This window comes from Hippocampus bargibanti, linkage group LG12 (genome assembly GCF_051943395.1).
Source record: "Hippocampus bargibanti isolate YZ-2025 linkage group LG12, ASM5194339v1, whole genome shotgun sequence".
Taxonomy (NCBI): domain Eukaryota; kingdom Metazoa; phylum Chordata; class Actinopteri; order Syngnathiformes; family Syngnathidae; genus Hippocampus; species Hippocampus bargibanti.
The window spans coordinates 7,204,342-7,222,417 of NC_142745.1; the positions used below are offsets into that span (position 1 = coordinate 7,204,342).

Sequence of the window (18,076 nt, forward strand, 5' to 3'; positions counted from 1 at the left end):
AAGGATCTGCAATTATGTGCGTGGGTTAATGAACAGTTAGCCTCCTCTTGTTAGATGACGCTTTCTGTGAGAAAAGGCGGCCTTTCTTCTGTTTCTTCCTCGTCAACAAATTATTTTGTAAAATGATTACAAATGTTACATGATGTTTTTACAGAGCTCATTGTGTTCGGAACAAAATGGGTTCTTTGTTGTTTTTCTCAGTACAATCATAAAACTGGCTGATTTAGGGACATGTGTAGTTATTTATTGGGAAAATATTGACTGTGGTGTGAAAAAAATGGATATTTTTGTAGCTACCTTATTTAAATTAAGTGGATGTGTTATGCTATGGAGGTCTACTTGTCCATTGAATTGGAAAAAAAGCATATGGCTTTATTTGTGATTATAATTTCTATATTGAGGATTTTTATGACACAACTTTTGAATATACAGAGGTACAACATATTACATATATTACATAAAGGTGTAAAAAATATATTACATAAAGGTGTAAAAAGTTTGCTATGAAACAAAGATGTTTCATTTCATTATTACTTGATTACTAGTCGATACTCTTTTCTATGAAGTAAAGCATTTTTTTCTTGTTTTTTTTTTTTCAGATATTCACTCAGAAGCAGTACAAGCCGCTCTGGCGAAACATAAAGAAGAAAAGATGGCACTGCCCATGCCTACTAAACGGCGTTCAACCTATGTGCCGTCCCCCATCGAAATGCGCACACCACCAGGTAGGAAAGAGGGAACGGAGGCCCTTTATTGGATTGGATTTGATTGGATTAGCCTTTATTAGTCTTGCAGTGGAGACAGTTACATTTCACAGCAGCAAAGTTATCGAAGGAAGAGGAAAGGAAATGTAGAAAAACTAAATACTGGACCTGCTGTAAAGGTAGCCACTCTCGCGGTGCCATCTTGAAGTCAAAACAACAACAACAACAACAACAACAACAACAACAACAAAAAACCAAGTAACAAATAATGTGACACAACACAAAAGACACAGCCATTCAATTTTCAGCACCCTCTTTGTTGTATGAAGCAGTTCTAGATAAAAGAGGAGAGGATCAAAGCATCATTTTCACCAGTGGATCAGATATATCATGGTGAAATGTGCACGTCTGCTACAAGCTAAATGTTAAAAGCAAACATGAAGCAGTAGAAAAAAGACTGTCTCACATCTCCTGTCCCACGTAAATCCGCTTCAATTCCAAGCCGCTCTGCGCTGACGCTCCTTTCTTCCCATTGCGGGCTCCTCGAGCCATGCATCCATCCAGCCGCAGACTGTCCAACAGCACCCACCTTTCCGCTGAACAAAGCGGGGTGTGAAAATGCTGCCCATTACAGGCCCAAAAAAATCACAATTGCATGACAGTCAAACGGCACTGGCATTTGTCCCAAATCAAAAACAGTGCTGGCGTACTCATGCTGCCGAAAAGGTGCAACCGCCCAACACAGTCTCCTCCTTGATAAATGTTGTTGCCAAAAATGCTGAAAAACAATCCATATCCATTCCACACAATGTAGAACAACTCAAAGTGACAATAGAAAACACAAAAACAACCACAAAAAAGCAAGGCTTGTGAGAGCACTTGCTGACGGCTCCCTACTCGGGCGCCCTCTTGGACTTCTTTTATATACACATCAACTACCAAGTAGAAACTTGCTTTTTAAATCTAATGGCTCACCATTTCCTGTTAGACTCCTCGTCGGCTTCTGAGGATGAGACATCAGTTCGCAGGCAGTCGTCGCTGGTCATCCCTGCACCTTTACTCAATCCCGGCCTTCAAGGCCCCGACTGTTGGATCAACCGCTCGGCCCTTGGCTCCTCCACATCCTCATCGGCCTCCTCCACTTTGTCCCACGGAGAGGCCAAACCGCAGCCTCATATCCAGCCGCAGCCTCAGTATAAGCCTCAGCACCAACCTCTGTACAAGCCTCAGTACCAGCCGCAGCACCAGCCCCAGCACCAACCACCTCCGCCGCATCCTGCTGCCATCACCAATATAATGGCTCACGGTCGCATTGGTGAGCCAGTCGACTGGGTTTAGCTGAACATGTTTATTTTAAACAAAGTAAGTTGTAATTTATGTAAGGGCATTCCGTATTGCGGAGAGTGGTAAATATACAGTATATATGTATATGTATATAATTCATACAGTTATTATTCAACAAATTAGGTGATGGATTAATTCATTCTTAGAACAGGGACCTATCAGAGCAGAGGTCTGGTTCCACCACCTCTGTCCATTCGGGATATACAGGTATATATATAGGGCCAGAGTTACCTGCACAACTTTAGTTCGCTGATGAAGCTCTTCGGATGAGGAGTGAAACGACTGAGAGCCAACATAGACGGGTTTATAATTCATGAATACGTTGTCATAATTTAGACCAGGTATGAGCACACAGGAAAATAAATTGTAATTTTAAGCCAAAAAGGTGTAACATTCCAAAAGACATTTTTATTAGTCATTATTGTTTATTTGGCTCAAATATTACTTATATACTCACAATATACTGTACATTAGGTTTTAGGCAATAATGTTCCGCTGTTCAATAGTCTTAACAAGACCGCAGACACAGTAAAACGTGGCAAACTGTCATTTTTTGGTGGGAACTTACCTAAAGCATGAGCACAAAAAAAACAGATAAATAAATAAATACATACACACATAAATTAATAATCGGTCCATGATGGTATCATTTTTCTTTTTGATTGACTAAATATGCACACAGTTTCTTCACCTATATCTTTTTGAAGTTAGTCATTTAGACATACAAAAATGTCTCCACTCCAGTACCAGGGTTTTTGTCATTGTCACTTGAATTCCAGGACCCACAGAATATTGAGTTTTAGGACTACATAAACAACCAATGCAGCGTAAGAAACCTGAGACTCTCTTCTTTCATCAGAAAAAGGAGTTAATTCCTAAATTATATGGGTCTGGAGTTATATGAGCTGGAAATGAGGGTGGTTGTCCAAAATACAATCCAATATGTACATATTGGTTTATATAGCGCTTTAACAACAGCTAAAGCTGGAACAAAGCGCTAACATGGGAAAAAAAGGGAAATTCTGCTCCCTTCTGGAAGGGAAAAAACATTGCCAAAGGCCATGGACAGTGCTTTATCGGCACCCAAACAAGAAAAAAACTAAACCTGAACAAATTCGGGAATGGCGCTCTGTCATATTTTCAATTCCCAAAATTAATTGGTGAATGGCAGTGAACTAAGAGTTAATTGAGCCCATAAAGCCCACCTCCAGTGATCATAATTTATACTTAAAAGTCTTGCATTTTGCTTCATATTTTGAGGAATAATATGTCAGTTAAATATATTTAGAAAAAAAACTGAAATACAGTAATTAGACAACATGCAACATGCAATAGAGTGTGATTAAATCCAGATCAATCTTGTGACCATCTTCTATTTTCAACTTGGTTCTGAGCTGCATCATAATCATCACAGAATTAATATACTTTCACAAATGCTCCTTACGATTGGGTCTTTTTTTGATTCCTCATACAGCCCCGCCTGAAAACATCGCCCAACCATCAGATGTCAATGCAGTCCTCCTGCCGGCCAGAGGCCCGCGGGTTGACTTGCCGTCCAACGCAACGGTCCGTGGGATGACTCGAGGGCACAGTCGCTCTAGCATGATGGAAACTGCAGACGGTAATCAGCGACCTTGCAACTGTTTGTTCTTTTATACTGTGTGGCAGCTTCTCTGAATCAATCTCTAAATTGAATTCCAATTGTCTCATTAATCGGCCTTTGCTGCTTTCTTCTGCTCTCACTCTTTTTCTGCTCTTGTCACGTTTTTGACGGGCCGATAGGAAGAATTAATCTCCAGAGTAAGGAAATGTCTTCATGTACTGTCCGCAGCCTTGTGCCTATGCTTGTTTTACCCTATTTCTCCCCTCGTGTTTGTAATAAATGCATACAGAGATCAATACGCACAGTGGACACTCAGTCCCAGTCCAAAAAACACTCGACCCAACTCTCTCACCTTGTTTTCCCTGTGATGATCCCACTCAAGGTGTGCTGCTTTTTCATTCCCAATCATGACACCAATGGTTTTCACTCCAAATGTTTGATTAGTCACATTTTGTGGGTTGAGGAGCAGCATACTGTGAGTAAGAGATGATGCCCAAACGGTGACATTTTTGTTTGTCTGTGCACGAGCAAGGTGCTTGTGATGATGTCTTGCAAACTCACGACATCCCTCCACCATTCTTGGGCTTTGTAGGGGTGCCAGTCAACAGCAGAGTGTCCACCAAGATCCAGCAACTTCTCAACACGCTGAAGAGACCAAAGAGGCCCCCCCTCAGTGAGTTCTTCACCGATGACTCTGAGGAGATAGTTGAAGGTGAGACACTCCCATCAGTCAAGCATTTTGTGTGCATGTACAAGCATATGATACAATAGATGTGCTTGTTTTTGAAATTTTATTATATTTCCACTTTGTTGCTCTTTTTTTCCACATCCGCTTTCCACTACCTCACATTAACTCACTCACTGCCATTCCCGAATTTATTTGGGAAAAGCATGACGTGGAACGCCATTCACGAATTAGTTTGGGTTTTGGTTTTTCTTGCACGAGGTGCTGATAAAGCGCTGGTCAGACCTCTTGCAATGTTTTTCCCTCGCGTGAGGGGGTAGCATTTTCCTTTTGTCCATGTTAGCACTTTGTTAGACCTTCAGCTGTTGTTAAAGCGTGATATAAATCACTATGTATTTGTATTGTATTTTGTACAGCCGCCCCCATTTCAAGCTCAGATAACTCCAGACCCATATAATTTAGGAATTAACTATTTTTTTTTCTGATGAAAGAAGAAAGTCTAAGGTTTCTTACGCTGAATTGAATGTTTATGTAGTTCTACAACTCAAAATTCTGTGGGTCCTTCGATTTGAGTGAAAATGACAAAAACCCTGGCACTGGATTGGACACATTTTTGTTCATTGTCTGGCAGTGAATGACTTATAACGCACTGACACAGTCGTCTTTCCTTCTGCTGTTCGCAGTTCCCCAGCCAGATCCGAACACACCCAAACCAGAAGGCCGTCAGATCATCCCGGTGAAGGGTGAACCCTTAGGGGTGGTCAGTAATTGGCCCCCAGCCCTGCAGGCTGCGTTGGCTCGATGGGGGGCGACGCAAGGGAAAAGCCCCGCCCTCACAGCGCTTGACATCACAGGGAAACCGCTCTACACACTGACTTATGGTGAGAGGCGATTGTATCAATGTCTTCAAATTGGCAATAAGTATGAGTTGAAAGTTGGCTCTGAGTTTTCATCTGCTCTTGAATGAATTGTCTTTTGCAGCATTTATATGTGCAATTTATCTTTTAGGAAAGCTCTGGAGTCGCAGCGTGAAACTTGCCTACACTCTCCTAAACAAGCTGGGTACCAAAAATGAGCAGATTCTTAAACCTGGAAACAGGGTGAGGACACAAAGGAGTCTACCATAAATGTATACTGTGTTCCCTTTAAGTGCAGAGGTGGGAGGGGTTTTGATTGCTCAATTGTTGTCATTTGATAGAATCAGAATCATCTTTATTGGCCAAGTGTGTAGAACACACAAGGAATTTGTCTTTGGTCGAACATGCTGCACTAATATCATCATAAAAAGACATGACAAATAAGTATGGACAACACTAATAAAGGCTAATGTAATAAATGTTTAAATGCTGGATTTGGTGCGCATGGATCGGTAGCACCTGCCTAAAGGGAGTCGCTGGAAAAGGTGGTGGGCAGGGTGCAGAAGGTCCAGTAGAATTTTTCCATGCCCTTGTTTTGGTTCTTGCAGTGTGCAAGTCCTCGAAAGTGAGAAGGACAGTGACAATTATTTTTTTCCCGTCGTCCTATCTGTCCATAGTCTGCAGGACTATGCAAAAAGCACATAAAAGGTCCCCTTTTACATACGGGAAACAAACAATCAGAATCCAATATCCGCTTAAGGAACACAGCGATTCAGTTAACTGGCGCTTTATGTTTATAAAAACAACATAATGTCCATTTTATGACTTTGTAGGTGGCACTGGTGTACCCCAACAGTGACCCTGGGATGTTCTGGGTGGCCTTCTATGGCTGCCTCCTCGCTGAGGTCATACCAGTCCCAATAGAGGTGCCACTCTCACGCAAGGTGAGGTGTTTCTCCAGTAAATGTTGATCATCCCTTAAGAATGAAAACAATTATAACATTTGCACGTGTGTGTGTGTGTGTTGGACATGTAGGATGCGGGCATCAGCCAGGTGGGCTTTCTCCTCGGTAGCTGTGGTGTGGGCCTTGCGCTGACCAGCGAGATATGTCTGAAGGGTCTACCCAAGACCCCCACTGGAGAAATAATGCAGTTCAAAGGTTGTAAAATCATAAAGTTTACTATTTCATAACATTCCAATTACGTCTCAGCTGCAATCATCGATAAGTAGATATTCTGAGCTCCTGTTGCGATGCACAGGCCGTACTTATGTAGCAGGTTAATGCTATCCAGGCTAGTTAGTAAAGGTGGATGCTGTTCTTACACCACGAAGCAGTCGAGACTGAATCTGCCGCACCTATTATGGTTACGTCACTGAGAAATTCCACACAATTAACCCAAAAAAAACTCCAGGCAGGCATGATCTCTGCTTTCTGAAATCATTTTAAAATGACGCTTCCATGCATTTACCTTCATTGGTGACATCTGCCAGGTTGGCCTCGAATGAAGTGGGTGATTACGGACTCAAAGTACCTGACCAAACCTTCAAAAGACTGGCAGCCGCACATCCCGACAGCCAACACAGACCCCGCCTATATTGAGGTGACAAAGCTGCTTTTCTTGAAATATCCATATGTCCATTTCCTCTCATTCTTATTCAGTTGCAAGGCTAAAACTTCTCAATCTTGACGATAAACGGGTGCAAAAAAGGATTGGATTTACCTTTATTTGTCTCCCAGTGGAGAAATTTACATTTCACAACAGCAAAGTGATGAAAGGAATAGGAGAGGAAAGAAAGAAGTAGAAAAACAAAATAGACGAGTCTCACTTGATCTGAAATATGATACTGTTCCTTCTCTCCCTCCTTACGCAGTACAAGGCAAATAAAGAGGGCACCGTGGTCGGTGTGGCGGTGTCTAAGGTCGCCATGCTAACCCACTGCCAGGCGCTGACTCAGGCCTGCAACTACTGCGAGGGTGACTGAATATAGATTTTCTCAATGTTCTACTTTTGTCTGAGATTTTAAATGTCTTATATTTGTCTGTCACAGGTGAAACATTAGTAAATGTCTTAGACTGTAAAAAGGACATGGGTCTCTGGCATGGGGTGCTTACGGTGAGTATACGGGTATACAGTATAGAAGTAATGTGCATTCAATGTCAAATGACGGCTTAGCCATTCACAGTAATGCACGATTGCACCGGAAGCATGAAGTGTTGTTTTGGATGTGTTAAAATTCACAATTAATCATTTGTTGTTCATATTTAAATTATAGATTGGTACAGTTATTATCTGGTGCTATTTGATCAAACCCCGTAGTACTACTTCCCTCCATTAAATTTATTCTGTGACTGTATACTGTAGTTAATTTGAGGGTTTTGAAAGGTGCTTATAAATGAAATGTATTATTATTATTATTATTATTATTATTATTATTATTGTTTATTATTATACTGAGTGATCTTATGTTGCTAAATAAGATGATCACAGTATCAGATGTATTGTTAAAACATCAGATGTTGTTTTCATACAGGCTGTGATGAATCGGGTCCACACGATCAGTGTTCCCTATTCAGTCATGAAGGCGTGTCCTCTCTCCTGGGTACAAAGGGTTCACATCCACAAAGGTAAAAAAATACTTTTGGCCTCCCGAGAATAACTTGCTCGAGACGCTTGATAGGTACGACAGTGTGTAAATTCTTATTCCACAGCGCGATTAGCTTTGGTGAAGTGTCGGGACTTGCACTGGGCCATGATGGCCCACCGGGAGCAGAGAGACATCAGCCTGGTGTCGTTACGTATGCTGATTGTTGCTGATGGCGCCAACCCTTGTGAGAAATCCTTTTTTTCCCTTCTCCAAACAGCATATTCAGTCATACGTTGAGCCTTGCCCATTTCATTTTGCGTTATTTTAGGGTCGGTTTCTTCCTGCGATGCCTTCTTGAACGTTTTCCAATCCCACGGGCTGAAGCCTGAGGTCATCTGTCCTTGCGCCACTTCCCCCGAGGCCATGACGGTGGCAATACGCAGGTATGGATTGAATGACACGCATTAGCATCCATACATTTTCTGAGGAGGCTGAGGAAACCCACTTGAGTACAGGAAGAGCATGCTAAGTCCATCCAGAAAGGTCAAAGTTGAGATTTGAACCCGAAACATCAGAACTGTCAGACATAGTGTCAAGAACTTGTACAATGTGCTGTCTGAGGGTCACAGGCTTGCACTGTGAGGCAATCATGCTAACCCGTTGCCCAATTTTGTTTTTCTACTTCTTCTTTTCCTGTCCTCTTGCTTTTATCACTTTGCTACTGTGAAATGTAAATTCCTCCACTGCAAGACTAAGAAAGGCTAATCCAATCCAACACAACACCCCACTTTTGGCGTATTTTTAGATGAAATGGATGTCTCCATTTTTACAACCTGTCGATAACTCATAATGACTAATTAAAATCATGCTGCTTCAATTTAAAAAGAAAAATATCTATTGGGGAGTGATTTAGATAATTGTGATTGACAACTCAATGTTTGATCAATCCCTCGTTCATGTAGACCTGGAACCGGGTGCACCACTTCCTGCCTGTGTGTTAGGTTAAATATTACAAGCCAATATTAGCATTAACAGTTACTTTAACGATTATAAACGTAATTAATCCCTTGTTCGTGTAGACCTGGATTGCCGGGTGCACCACTTCCTGCCCGTGCCATCCTTTCCCTGGGTGGTCTGAGCCACGGTGTCATCAGGGTCAACACAGAGGACAAAAATTCTGCCCTCACCGTGCAGGACGTAGGGCATGTCATGCCAGGAGGTGAGATTAAAGCAAAACGCAGGAAAACGAGCTCAAGGAAGCCATGAAAATGCCCCCCCCCATCCTATGTGTCCAGCTTTAATGTGCATCGTCAGACCAGACGGACCCCCACAGTTGTGTAAAACAGATGAGATAGGTGAGATCATTATTAACTCGCGGGCTGGTGGCACCATGTACTACGGCCTGCCAGGGGTCACCAAAAACACTTTTGAGGTATGGAACAGGAGTTGAAAGTTCCTCCTGCATAAATTATTTCATTTATTTTATTCATTATTTCATGTATTTTTTCTGTCCTTATGCTTAGGTGATACCGGTCAATGCTAACGGCGTTCCCATCGGAGAGATTCCATTTGTGCGCTCAGGCCTCCTGGGTTTTGTTGGGCCAGTAAGTTGGACAATTTTAATCACATTAGCCCCTAATATAACCCCCATCTTGCTTACCATACTTTTTTTACAACCCGAATTTGCAACAACAGGGCAGTCTGATCTTTGTCGTCGGCAAAATCGAGGGTCTCCTGCAGGTGAGCGGACGGAGACACAACGCTGACGACTTAGTGGCCACCGCGCTTGCCGTGGAACCGGTCAAGACTGTGTATCGTGGGAGGTGAGTGAATACTTGACCGGTTCCATACTTGCTTCACTAAAATGCTATTTGGAATTACTGTACTTGCGATGTTACAGGAAGGGAGTCAAAAACGGTGCGATGTACAAAATCAGACGTGTGTGTGTGTGTGTGTGTGTGTGTGTGTGTGTGTGTGTGTGTGTGTGTGTGCGTGCGTGCGTGCGTGTGTGTGTGTGCGTGTGTGTGTGTGTGTGTGTGTGTGTGTGTGTGTGTGTGTGTGTGTGTGTGTGTGTGTATCAGGATTGCTGTGTTTTCAGTCACTGTGTTCTATGATGAGAGAGTCGTAATTGTGGCTGAGCAGAGGCCAGATGCAAGTGAGGAGGACAGTTTCCAGTGGATGAGCAGAGTACTTCAGGTACTACTCGCCAAGCTAAAATGTTTTCATCTCTGTTGATTTACATGTTCTGTGAAATGTGGCCCGCTGTAAATAAAAGTGATCCACATTCCATCCCTCTTTGACTGTAACAGGCAATTGACAGTATCCACCAGGTGGGCCTCTACTGCCTGGCGCTGGTCCCAGCCAACACTTTACCTAAAACACCTCTTGGGGGCATCCACATCTCAGACACCAAGCAGTTTTTCTTAGAAGGCAGCCTCCACCCTTGCAACATCCTAATGTGTCCTCACACTTGTGTCACCAACCTTCCGAAACCCCGTCAGAAGCAACCAGGTAAATGTGTGTAATTGTTTAATGAATGAACGAACAATCGACCCACCGACTGAACGAACAACGTCTTTTACGATGTATAAGGCGCACCCAAAAGCCTTGATTTTCTTCCAAAGATGACCCTGCACTTGATACGCAGGTGCACCTTATATGTAAAGTCATATCAAGGTACATCAGGTCTTGCAACAACTATTAGCAGCCACCGACTCCATTTTTTTGTAGAAGTAGTGCATAACCGCAGCCTCTACTGTAGCGCCTTATAATGTGGTATTCCTTATATTCGGAAAACTTATCTATTTATATACATATTACATTTGGAAAACGTTTTTAATTTCATTCATTGAAGGTGTGCCTTATAAATGGAAAAAGTTTTAAAATACACCATTCATTGGGGGTGCGCCTGCAATGAGCCTTATACACCGGAAAATACGGTAAATAAAGAAATAAATGTACTTTAACACATTCTTGAATAGATTCATCACATAGCACATTGATGATACTAGAAAGCTTGAAACATTAGCATACATTTTTAATTAAATGAGAAAATGTCTGATAATACAGACGCTCCTCAGCTTACGAACGAGATACATGTATGTTGGTAAGGTGAATTCGTTTGTAAATTGCTTCACTGTTATATTTTTTATAGAATAATAATGATGTTAACAATACAATTTATTTCTAAGCACCTTTCAAAACTCTCAAGGACACTTTACAGTCACGGGATAAGAACATTTTGTATGTTTAAGGCTTATATACTGTAAGTTTGTATAAGGTTATGGTTTAAGGCATGTATAAGTGACCTGTATTGGTTTGTACTGAAAAATAAACATTTAATAAAATATATGTACTATCAAGATATGTACATGTACAACTGGAGAGAATACTACATATGTTACTACAAAAATGTTCGTATGTACCGTTGTTCGTAACTTGAATGTTCGTAAGTAGGGGAGCGTCTGTAATCTTTCTTTTTTCTTTTCATCAGCTCCTTCAAATATATAGACTTGATAGTATTTAAAATACAACCATGAAACACCACATGATATAACTGACAAATTCAAATACAGTAAAGTTTTGTTATATCGATATCGGTTATATCGATAGTACTGCTTATTCCGATACTATTTCTATGAACTCAAGGAGAAAATTACATGCCCGCAGGATCGGATATATCGATATTTTTCCGACTCCCGAGAATATCGATATAACGAGACTTTACTGTACTTTCTCTAGTTGGTGTCGGTCCAGCTTCCGTGATGGTGGGAAATCTTGTGGCAGGGAAGAGGATCGCTCAGGCAGCGGGCAGAGAACTTGGCATGATCGATGACCATGATCTTGTCCGGAAGGTAGTTTGGCCTCCCTCTTTTAAAACAGCCGCCTGCTTTTAAAACGTCTTTAACCTATCCTCAGAGGATGGAATATATTCATGTTCAGCGCAAGTATGCAGTCTGATGGTTCGGCATAGAGATAGAGAGATACTGTTTTAGGCCACAGGTTAGACTGAGTTGTTTCAAAAAACAAACTCTCTCTGTTTTTACTTGTCTTTGTGGATTTAGCTCTGTATGTGGCCCACCGTCATGGTAAGAATGATGGCCCCTTCCGCTATTTTCCTTATGTCCCTGTTTATTATTTTTTTTCTCACGCTCTAGCCAGTGCTGTATTGTGCTTGAATTTTGGTTGCTTGTGTTTTTGCCTGACACATGCAAAACATTAGGTGCAGTATCATGTCATGTGTATAACCTTTGTTTTATAGTTTTGATTCTCTTTTTAAAAGCTGTTGTTGTTTTTTTTTTTCATTTTAATTGTATTTTTTTTGTTTTGTTTTTGCAAAAGTCTTGATTTTTGTAGGTTTATAAGATTTAGATTTATTCAGGTCAAAGCCCCTCCGATAAATTCACTGGGCACTTCCCTTTTGTATGCCTCCACAACCGAACGGGATCACAGACAAGCACATATTTTGCTTTTGGAAAGTCCTCTTTTAACATGATGTTTAAGATAGTGGTTACAACTTGCAATGGTATCCATCCGCACGGTATCATGCTCCTGTTGTATATTCGATTTTGATACTCCTTATACAGTAGCTACATGATACCCAAGTGTCAGTATCTTGCAATGTCGTTCTACACCACTGCAAACATCAACTACAAAAATCAACATTTTGTGAAATGAATGTTGTCCAAAACAGAGTTATTAGCGTTGTAGCATTTAAGTTTGCATTATTTTCTGCCAGTGTACCTAATGTTGTGGCTGGTGAGTGTCCCTACCCGCTTTATTTAACATAAAAAGGCTTATAAATGAAACAAAAACATTTTTTCCCCCTAGCATCAATATTTGACGGAAGCACTACAATGGCGGGCGCAGACAGATGCAGATCATGTTCTCTACGTGCTTCTTAATGCCAAGGTAACTATTTGATCTGACAAATCACATGATAATAATGAAATCGATTTGCATTTCCTAAACTTTGTGTTTCGGTCTCTCTCTGCGATTTCCTTCCCATCCTGCAGGGTGCGGCAGTGAGCACGGCGACCTGCGTCCAACTTCACAAACGAGCTGAGAAGATTGCCGCAGCGTTGATGGAGAAAGGCAGCATCAACACTGGCGAGAACGTGGTTTTGCTTTATCCTCCTGGTAGGTCCCTTTGTTGTTATTTCAATTGATTTGATTGGTGGATCAATCAGCTGACTTTTCTTCATCTCATCCTGGAAGGTATTGAGTTGATCGCGTCATTTTACGGCTGCCTCTACGCCGGCTGCGTCCCTGTAAACGTCCGACCTCCACACCCTCAGAATCTGGCGGCCACACTGCCTACTGTCCGTATGATCATTGATGTAAGTTTATTTGTGTGTTCATTTACGATCCTGCTCATTTATATCATTTGTAAATGAAAAGTTTCCTTTCCCTTTAAGAAATTCTAATCTGACATGTGAATAACTGTTAATAATTTGGCACGCAGTGGAATTCTTCATGATGGCCATTTTGGTCTTTGATCGAAGCTTGTGTAGAACTTAACAATTTTGAAACTAGTGAGCATTTAAGTTAAATAAATGAGAAATTCTACCTGTCAAAGTTTGAAAAAGAAAATGTTTCTTGCAGGGATTTAACTCTGATATTAACTGGTTGTCACCAGGTCAGTAAAGCGGCTTGTATCCTCACCACTCAAAGTCTAATGCGGATACTGCGCTCCAAGGAGGCTGCTGCATCTGTAAACATTAAAACATGGCCGACAATCATTGACACTGGTAAGCTACTGTACATGCAACTCTTTTCACACGCATGTGGCTGATTCCTGCAGCACCATAGACAACCGACGTCTCCGGACAAGTTGTGTCCATAATTTGTAAAATGGCTTCAAATAACTTCTACTGAGCGTATTTTACAAAGATTCCACCGCATATTTTACGTTTTAAGACTCGCGCTGAATATTCAGGAAGTCTTGTTTTTGAGTTGGTGACGAGTCCGTACGTGATGTCACTCAAGGACCCCCCCCTGACCGACAAAAAGACACATTGTAGCAGTCCTTCATCACGTCAATGTATTTTGATGTACTGTTTGTCTGAGAACCTTGATGTTGCACCCAAAAGCCGCCAGAAGAGGGCATCCAAGCTCCATGGGAGGAATTTATCAGCCTGTGGAAACAGGCTGATTCATTCCTCACGGGAGCTGGTCGCCATTTTTGGGTGAGACATTCCCCCCGCCCGTTTGCCTCAAAATGACACGGAAAAAAATCTTTAATCGATTTCAAACTTGTATGCTTTCCTCTTCAGAACTATTTGAATCATATTCATAACTGGATATGTAACAAGAAAGCATATTCTCCGAATCTGAAGCCATTGTTTTGATTTTTCAGCAATGCAAGACGTCTTGGTGTGACATCACGAACTGGGGGCGGGACTTTCTGAAAATGCCCAATTCGCAGCTAAATTTTTTGCAGATTTTGGACACTAAATCATTTTTATTGGTGTTTTGCATTTGACTAAAAATATCAGCCTGCATGTTTTGGGTATTTTAGATGCTATAAAACGTTTTTTTTTATGTCAGTTAAGAAACAAAAAAGTGACATCGGTTGTCCTTTAAGTTTATTTTTTTATTAACTTTTCTTTGAATGAGCACCTTTGTCCACAATCAACACTTCATTTCCATTAATATTCGTTTTAATGTATTTTTTTTAATTTGTATTTCATTATTTCCTATTTTATATAAATTTCTCTCTCGGTGGTTGTTCACAGACGACCTTCCTCGCCGTCGGCCTCCTCAAATCTATAAGCCGCCCACAGCGGAGATGATTGCGTATCTGGACTTCAGTGTTTCCACAACAGGCATGCTCACTGGGGTCAAGGTGAGATAAGACAATATTATTTTTTTTTCCAAAGGTGGACAAATATGCTTTCTGAAGGATTTTTGCAGAAGAACTCGAAGGCAAATCCTGAGCTTGGTCCCTTCTGGTCTACCATCAATGAGTATTTCTGGATGAATGGACGAAAAATAAAAAAAACATTTAAAAAATGCACAGGCTGTCTCACGACCCAAAGAGAAATGTAAAAACAAAGCTTGCACAAACTATTGATTTTTCACTTCCTGCAACTTCACAGTTCGATTATCACAGCCCTTGATACATCGCATATTTTTTTCTCACCTAAAAAACAGGCTGCAACCGGCAGCGAAAGTCACTACGGTACAGTACTGTAAAACAACAGTGGGTCACAGAGAGCAGCATACAGCATTCATTAGATTACTATAATAGTAATAGCATTACTGTGCTGTAAATGCACAAAACTAACCAAAAACATCGGTTTCATTTCACCTGATAATGAGTCGACGATTAATCTCAACAAAATGTTCATCACTTTGCTTACTGTACATAAATACACCCCCACCCCCGACAATGGCTCCTAAACGCCATATGCTTTTTAAATCATCCAGCGAACCCAAAAACAAGAGAAAAATGATGCCAGTGAGTGAAAAAATAAACTTACTTGGCAAACTGAGGGAAGGCGAAAGTTATGCCGCTGTTGCACACCATTATGTCAATGAATCTACATTGCGTTACATCAAGAAAGACGAGTAGTGTACCTGTAAATATTGTACTGCATATACTGTATGTTTATAGTGGACTTTATTACATTACAGTTTTGTCCTGTACTACAAACATTTACTGTGCTTCTTCATGCGTGTCCTGTACTGTGTTTGGCCTTATAAATATTTTTTTGTACTCAAACACATGTAAATTTGCCAATACTGGTATTTTCTCTATCGCGGATCATCCCATTCCGCATTAACCGCAATAAACGAGGGATTACTGTACTTTTTTCTCCTGTTGCCGTGATTAGTCAAGTGTGTTATTGTCACAGTATTTGTACGGGGGTGCCCTCTAGTGGTAAACAAAGAATCATTTTTTTGAAATGTTCATTGCGAATATTAGAGTGGCTTTTTATTATTGTGGATTTATCTTCAGTCCAGTTAACAACTTTTGTTCAGTCGGAAGTCTGTACACTACAATACATTGGTAGAATCTTTTGTAGTTGTTTGTTTTCAGTTATATTGCTACAGACTGTGTGCAATACAATTCAGTTAAATCGGACTATACCCCCAAGTGGTCGCTAGCCACTCACAGGGCACATATAGAGACAAATGAGTACTGTATTTTCCGGTGTATAAGGCACACCGAACTATAAGGCGCGCCTTCAATGAATGAAAAACGTTTTCCAAATATATTATATAAATATCTAAAAGTTTTCCAAATATAAGGGACACCACATTATAAGGTGCTACAGCATCGCCTGGGGTTACACACTACTTTGCGAGACCTGTTATGACTTCACATGTAAGGCATATAGTTTAAGGCGCAGGGTCATCTATTGAAAAAAATGAAAGCTTTTGCGTGCGCCTTATACACCGGAAAATACGGTATTCACACCCATCAGTCTGAGTCGATTCATCCAAATGGAAAGAGATTGCGGCTCGTCCTCTAATTCTTCAGTCATTTGTTGATGAACTCACAAATGCACTCAGAGCTACAATTCAGCTTGGGTTGTTCAGCCCATTCAATCTATATCACTATTAATAGACATATCCATTAAGTAAGTGCCATGTTGTTCATTCTTGTCCCTTTGTTGTTTCAGATTTCACATGCAGCCATCAGCGCTCTGTGCCGCTCCATAAAGCTGCAGTGTGAGCTCTACTCTTCTCGCCAAATTGCCATCTGCCTGGATCCTTACTGCGGTCTGGGCTTCGTCTTATGGTGCCTCGCGAGGTGCAGTAAATTAAACCTGCAGTACGCCTTCAGTTGGTCATACGAGCTATCCTCTAACGCTGCCCTCCTATGATTTCTCACCCTGTAGTGTTTATTCAGGTCACCAATCCATCCTCATACCTCCTTTTGAGCTGGAGAGTTGTTTGTCTCTGTGGCTGAGCACCCTCAGTCAATACCGCGTCAGAGATACCTTCTGCTCTTACTCCGTCATGGAGTTTTGCACTAAAGGCCTAGGCACGCAAACTGAGTTGCTCAAGGTGCAAACCGCCATCCATATCATGGAGGGAGCTTCCTCGTGTTCAAAACTGAGAGACTTTCTGTATGTTTTTTTTTCCAGGCCCGTGGGGTCAATTTGTCATGCGTACGGAGTTGCGTAGTGATTGCAGAGGAGCGCCCTCGCCTGGCTCTCACGCATTCCTTCTCCAAGCTGTTTAAAGATCTGGGATTGTCAACCAGAGCCGTCAGTACTGCTTTTGGCTCCAGGGTTAACCTGGCTGTCTGCTTGCAGGTGAGTCAGCTGCCCATCGTTGTTAATCGATCTGCGCCGTATCTTCGGTCAACAACAATCTGGGGGCATCATATATGTAACTCGTGTAACGCTGTGTATGTGTTTGTGGTAGGGTACCACTGGTCCAGATCCCTGCACAGTCTATGTGGACATGAAGTCCCTCCGCCATGACAGGTAATCGTCATCAGTCGTCATTAACTCATTCACTGCCATTCCTGAATTTATTCAGGAATTGAAAAGCATGACGTGGAGCGCCATTCCCGAATTTAGTCGGGAATGGTGCAGATAAAGCACTGGCCATAGCCTTTGTCAACGTTTTTTCCCTTCCACCAGGGGGCAGCGTTGACTTTTTGTCCATTTTAGCGCTTTGTTGCAGCTTCAGCTGTTGTTAAAGCGCTATATAAACCAATATGTATGTGTTGCATTGTATTTTGGACAGCCGCCCACATTTCAAGCTGATATAACTCCAGACCCATATCATTTAGGAATTAACTCTTTTTTTCTGATTGAAGAAAATAATCTAAAGTTTCTAACGCTGTATTGGACGTTTATGTAGTCCTAAAACTCAATATTCTGTGGGTCCTGAAATTTCAGTGACAATGATAAAAACCCTGACACTGGAGTGGACACATCTTTGCACATCTGGCAGTGAATGAGTTAATAGCCCCAGCGACTTCCGGGTTGAGTAAATGCTGGCGCGTGTGGCTGCCGCATCTCACCCACAGAAAAACTTATCCTGTGACTGTAAAGTGACCTTGAGAGATTTGAAAGGCGTGTATAAATGAAATGTCTTATTATTATTATTAACATGTTTCAATCATATCAGCGTAAATGCCGTTTATATTGTCAATGTCATTTCAGAGTGAGGCTGGTGGAGAGAGGAGCACCCCAAAGTCTTCCGCTGATGGAGTCCGGGAAGGTGAGTTACTGTCTTGTCGTTCACTTGCTTCCTAGACTTTATTGAACCCTGGCACATCGAAATGAAATTGGATGATTTCCTACGGGCACGCTGGATGATCTCTTATGA

The 18,076-nt window shown here is 41.5% G+C and overlaps 1 protein-coding gene across 5 annotated transcripts in view; it reads left to right on the forward strand.

Moving 5' to 3' along the window:
- LOC148890249 (disco-interacting protein 2 homolog B-A-like) overlaps positions 1-18,076 on the forward strand; it is a 35,358-nt gene that overhangs the window by 12,898 nt on the left and 4,384 nt on the right. For 2 of the 5 annotated variants that reach the window (XM_089009301.1, XM_089009302.1), the window contains exons 4-36: positions 600-725; positions 1,693-2,019; positions 3,523-3,669; positions 3,831-3,848; positions 4,244-4,363; positions 5,020-5,217; positions 5,345-5,436; positions 6,027-6,137; positions 6,230-6,353; positions 6,686-6,795; positions 7,067-7,169; positions 7,244-7,308; positions 7,727-7,820; positions 7,905-8,024; positions 8,109-8,223; positions 8,860-8,999; positions 9,076-9,212; positions 9,304-9,384; positions 9,476-9,603; positions 9,862-9,976; positions 10,090-10,291; positions 11,522-11,634; positions 11,845-11,868; positions 12,611-12,691; positions 12,796-12,919; positions 12,998-13,119; positions 13,419-13,530; positions 14,518-14,627; positions 16,411-16,541; positions 16,630-16,798; positions 16,879-17,049; positions 17,162-17,223; positions 17,911-17,968. In XM_089009301.1, coding sequence (XP_088865427.1) covers positions 600-725; positions 1,693-2,019; positions 3,523-3,669; positions 3,831-3,848; positions 4,244-4,363; positions 5,020-5,217; positions 5,345-5,436; positions 6,027-6,137; positions 6,230-6,353; positions 6,686-6,795; positions 7,067-7,169; positions 7,244-7,308; positions 7,727-7,820; positions 7,905-8,024; positions 8,109-8,223; positions 8,860-8,999; positions 9,076-9,212; positions 9,304-9,384; positions 9,476-9,603; positions 9,862-9,976; positions 10,090-10,291; positions 11,522-11,634; positions 11,845-11,868; positions 12,611-12,691; positions 12,796-12,919; positions 12,998-13,119; positions 13,419-13,530; positions 14,518-14,627; positions 16,411-16,541; positions 16,630-16,798; positions 16,879-17,049; positions 17,162-17,223; positions 17,911-17,968 — 3,950 coding nt within the window. The remainder of the gene's footprint in view (positions 1-599; positions 726-1,692; positions 2,020-3,522; positions 3,670-3,830; positions 3,849-4,243; positions 4,364-5,019; positions 5,218-5,344; positions 5,437-6,026; positions 6,138-6,229; positions 6,354-6,685; positions 6,796-7,066; positions 7,170-7,243; positions 7,309-7,726; positions 7,821-7,904; positions 8,025-8,108; positions 8,224-8,859; positions 9,000-9,075; positions 9,213-9,303; positions 9,385-9,475; positions 9,604-9,861; positions 9,977-10,089; positions 10,292-11,521; positions 11,635-11,844; positions 11,869-12,610; positions 12,692-12,795; positions 12,920-12,997; positions 13,120-13,418; positions 13,531-14,517; positions 14,628-16,410; positions 16,542-16,629; positions 16,799-16,878; positions 17,050-17,161; positions 17,224-17,910; positions 17,969-18,076) is intronic. The other 3 variants (XM_089009305.1, XM_089009303.1, XM_089009306.1) reach the window with 3 other exon arrangements.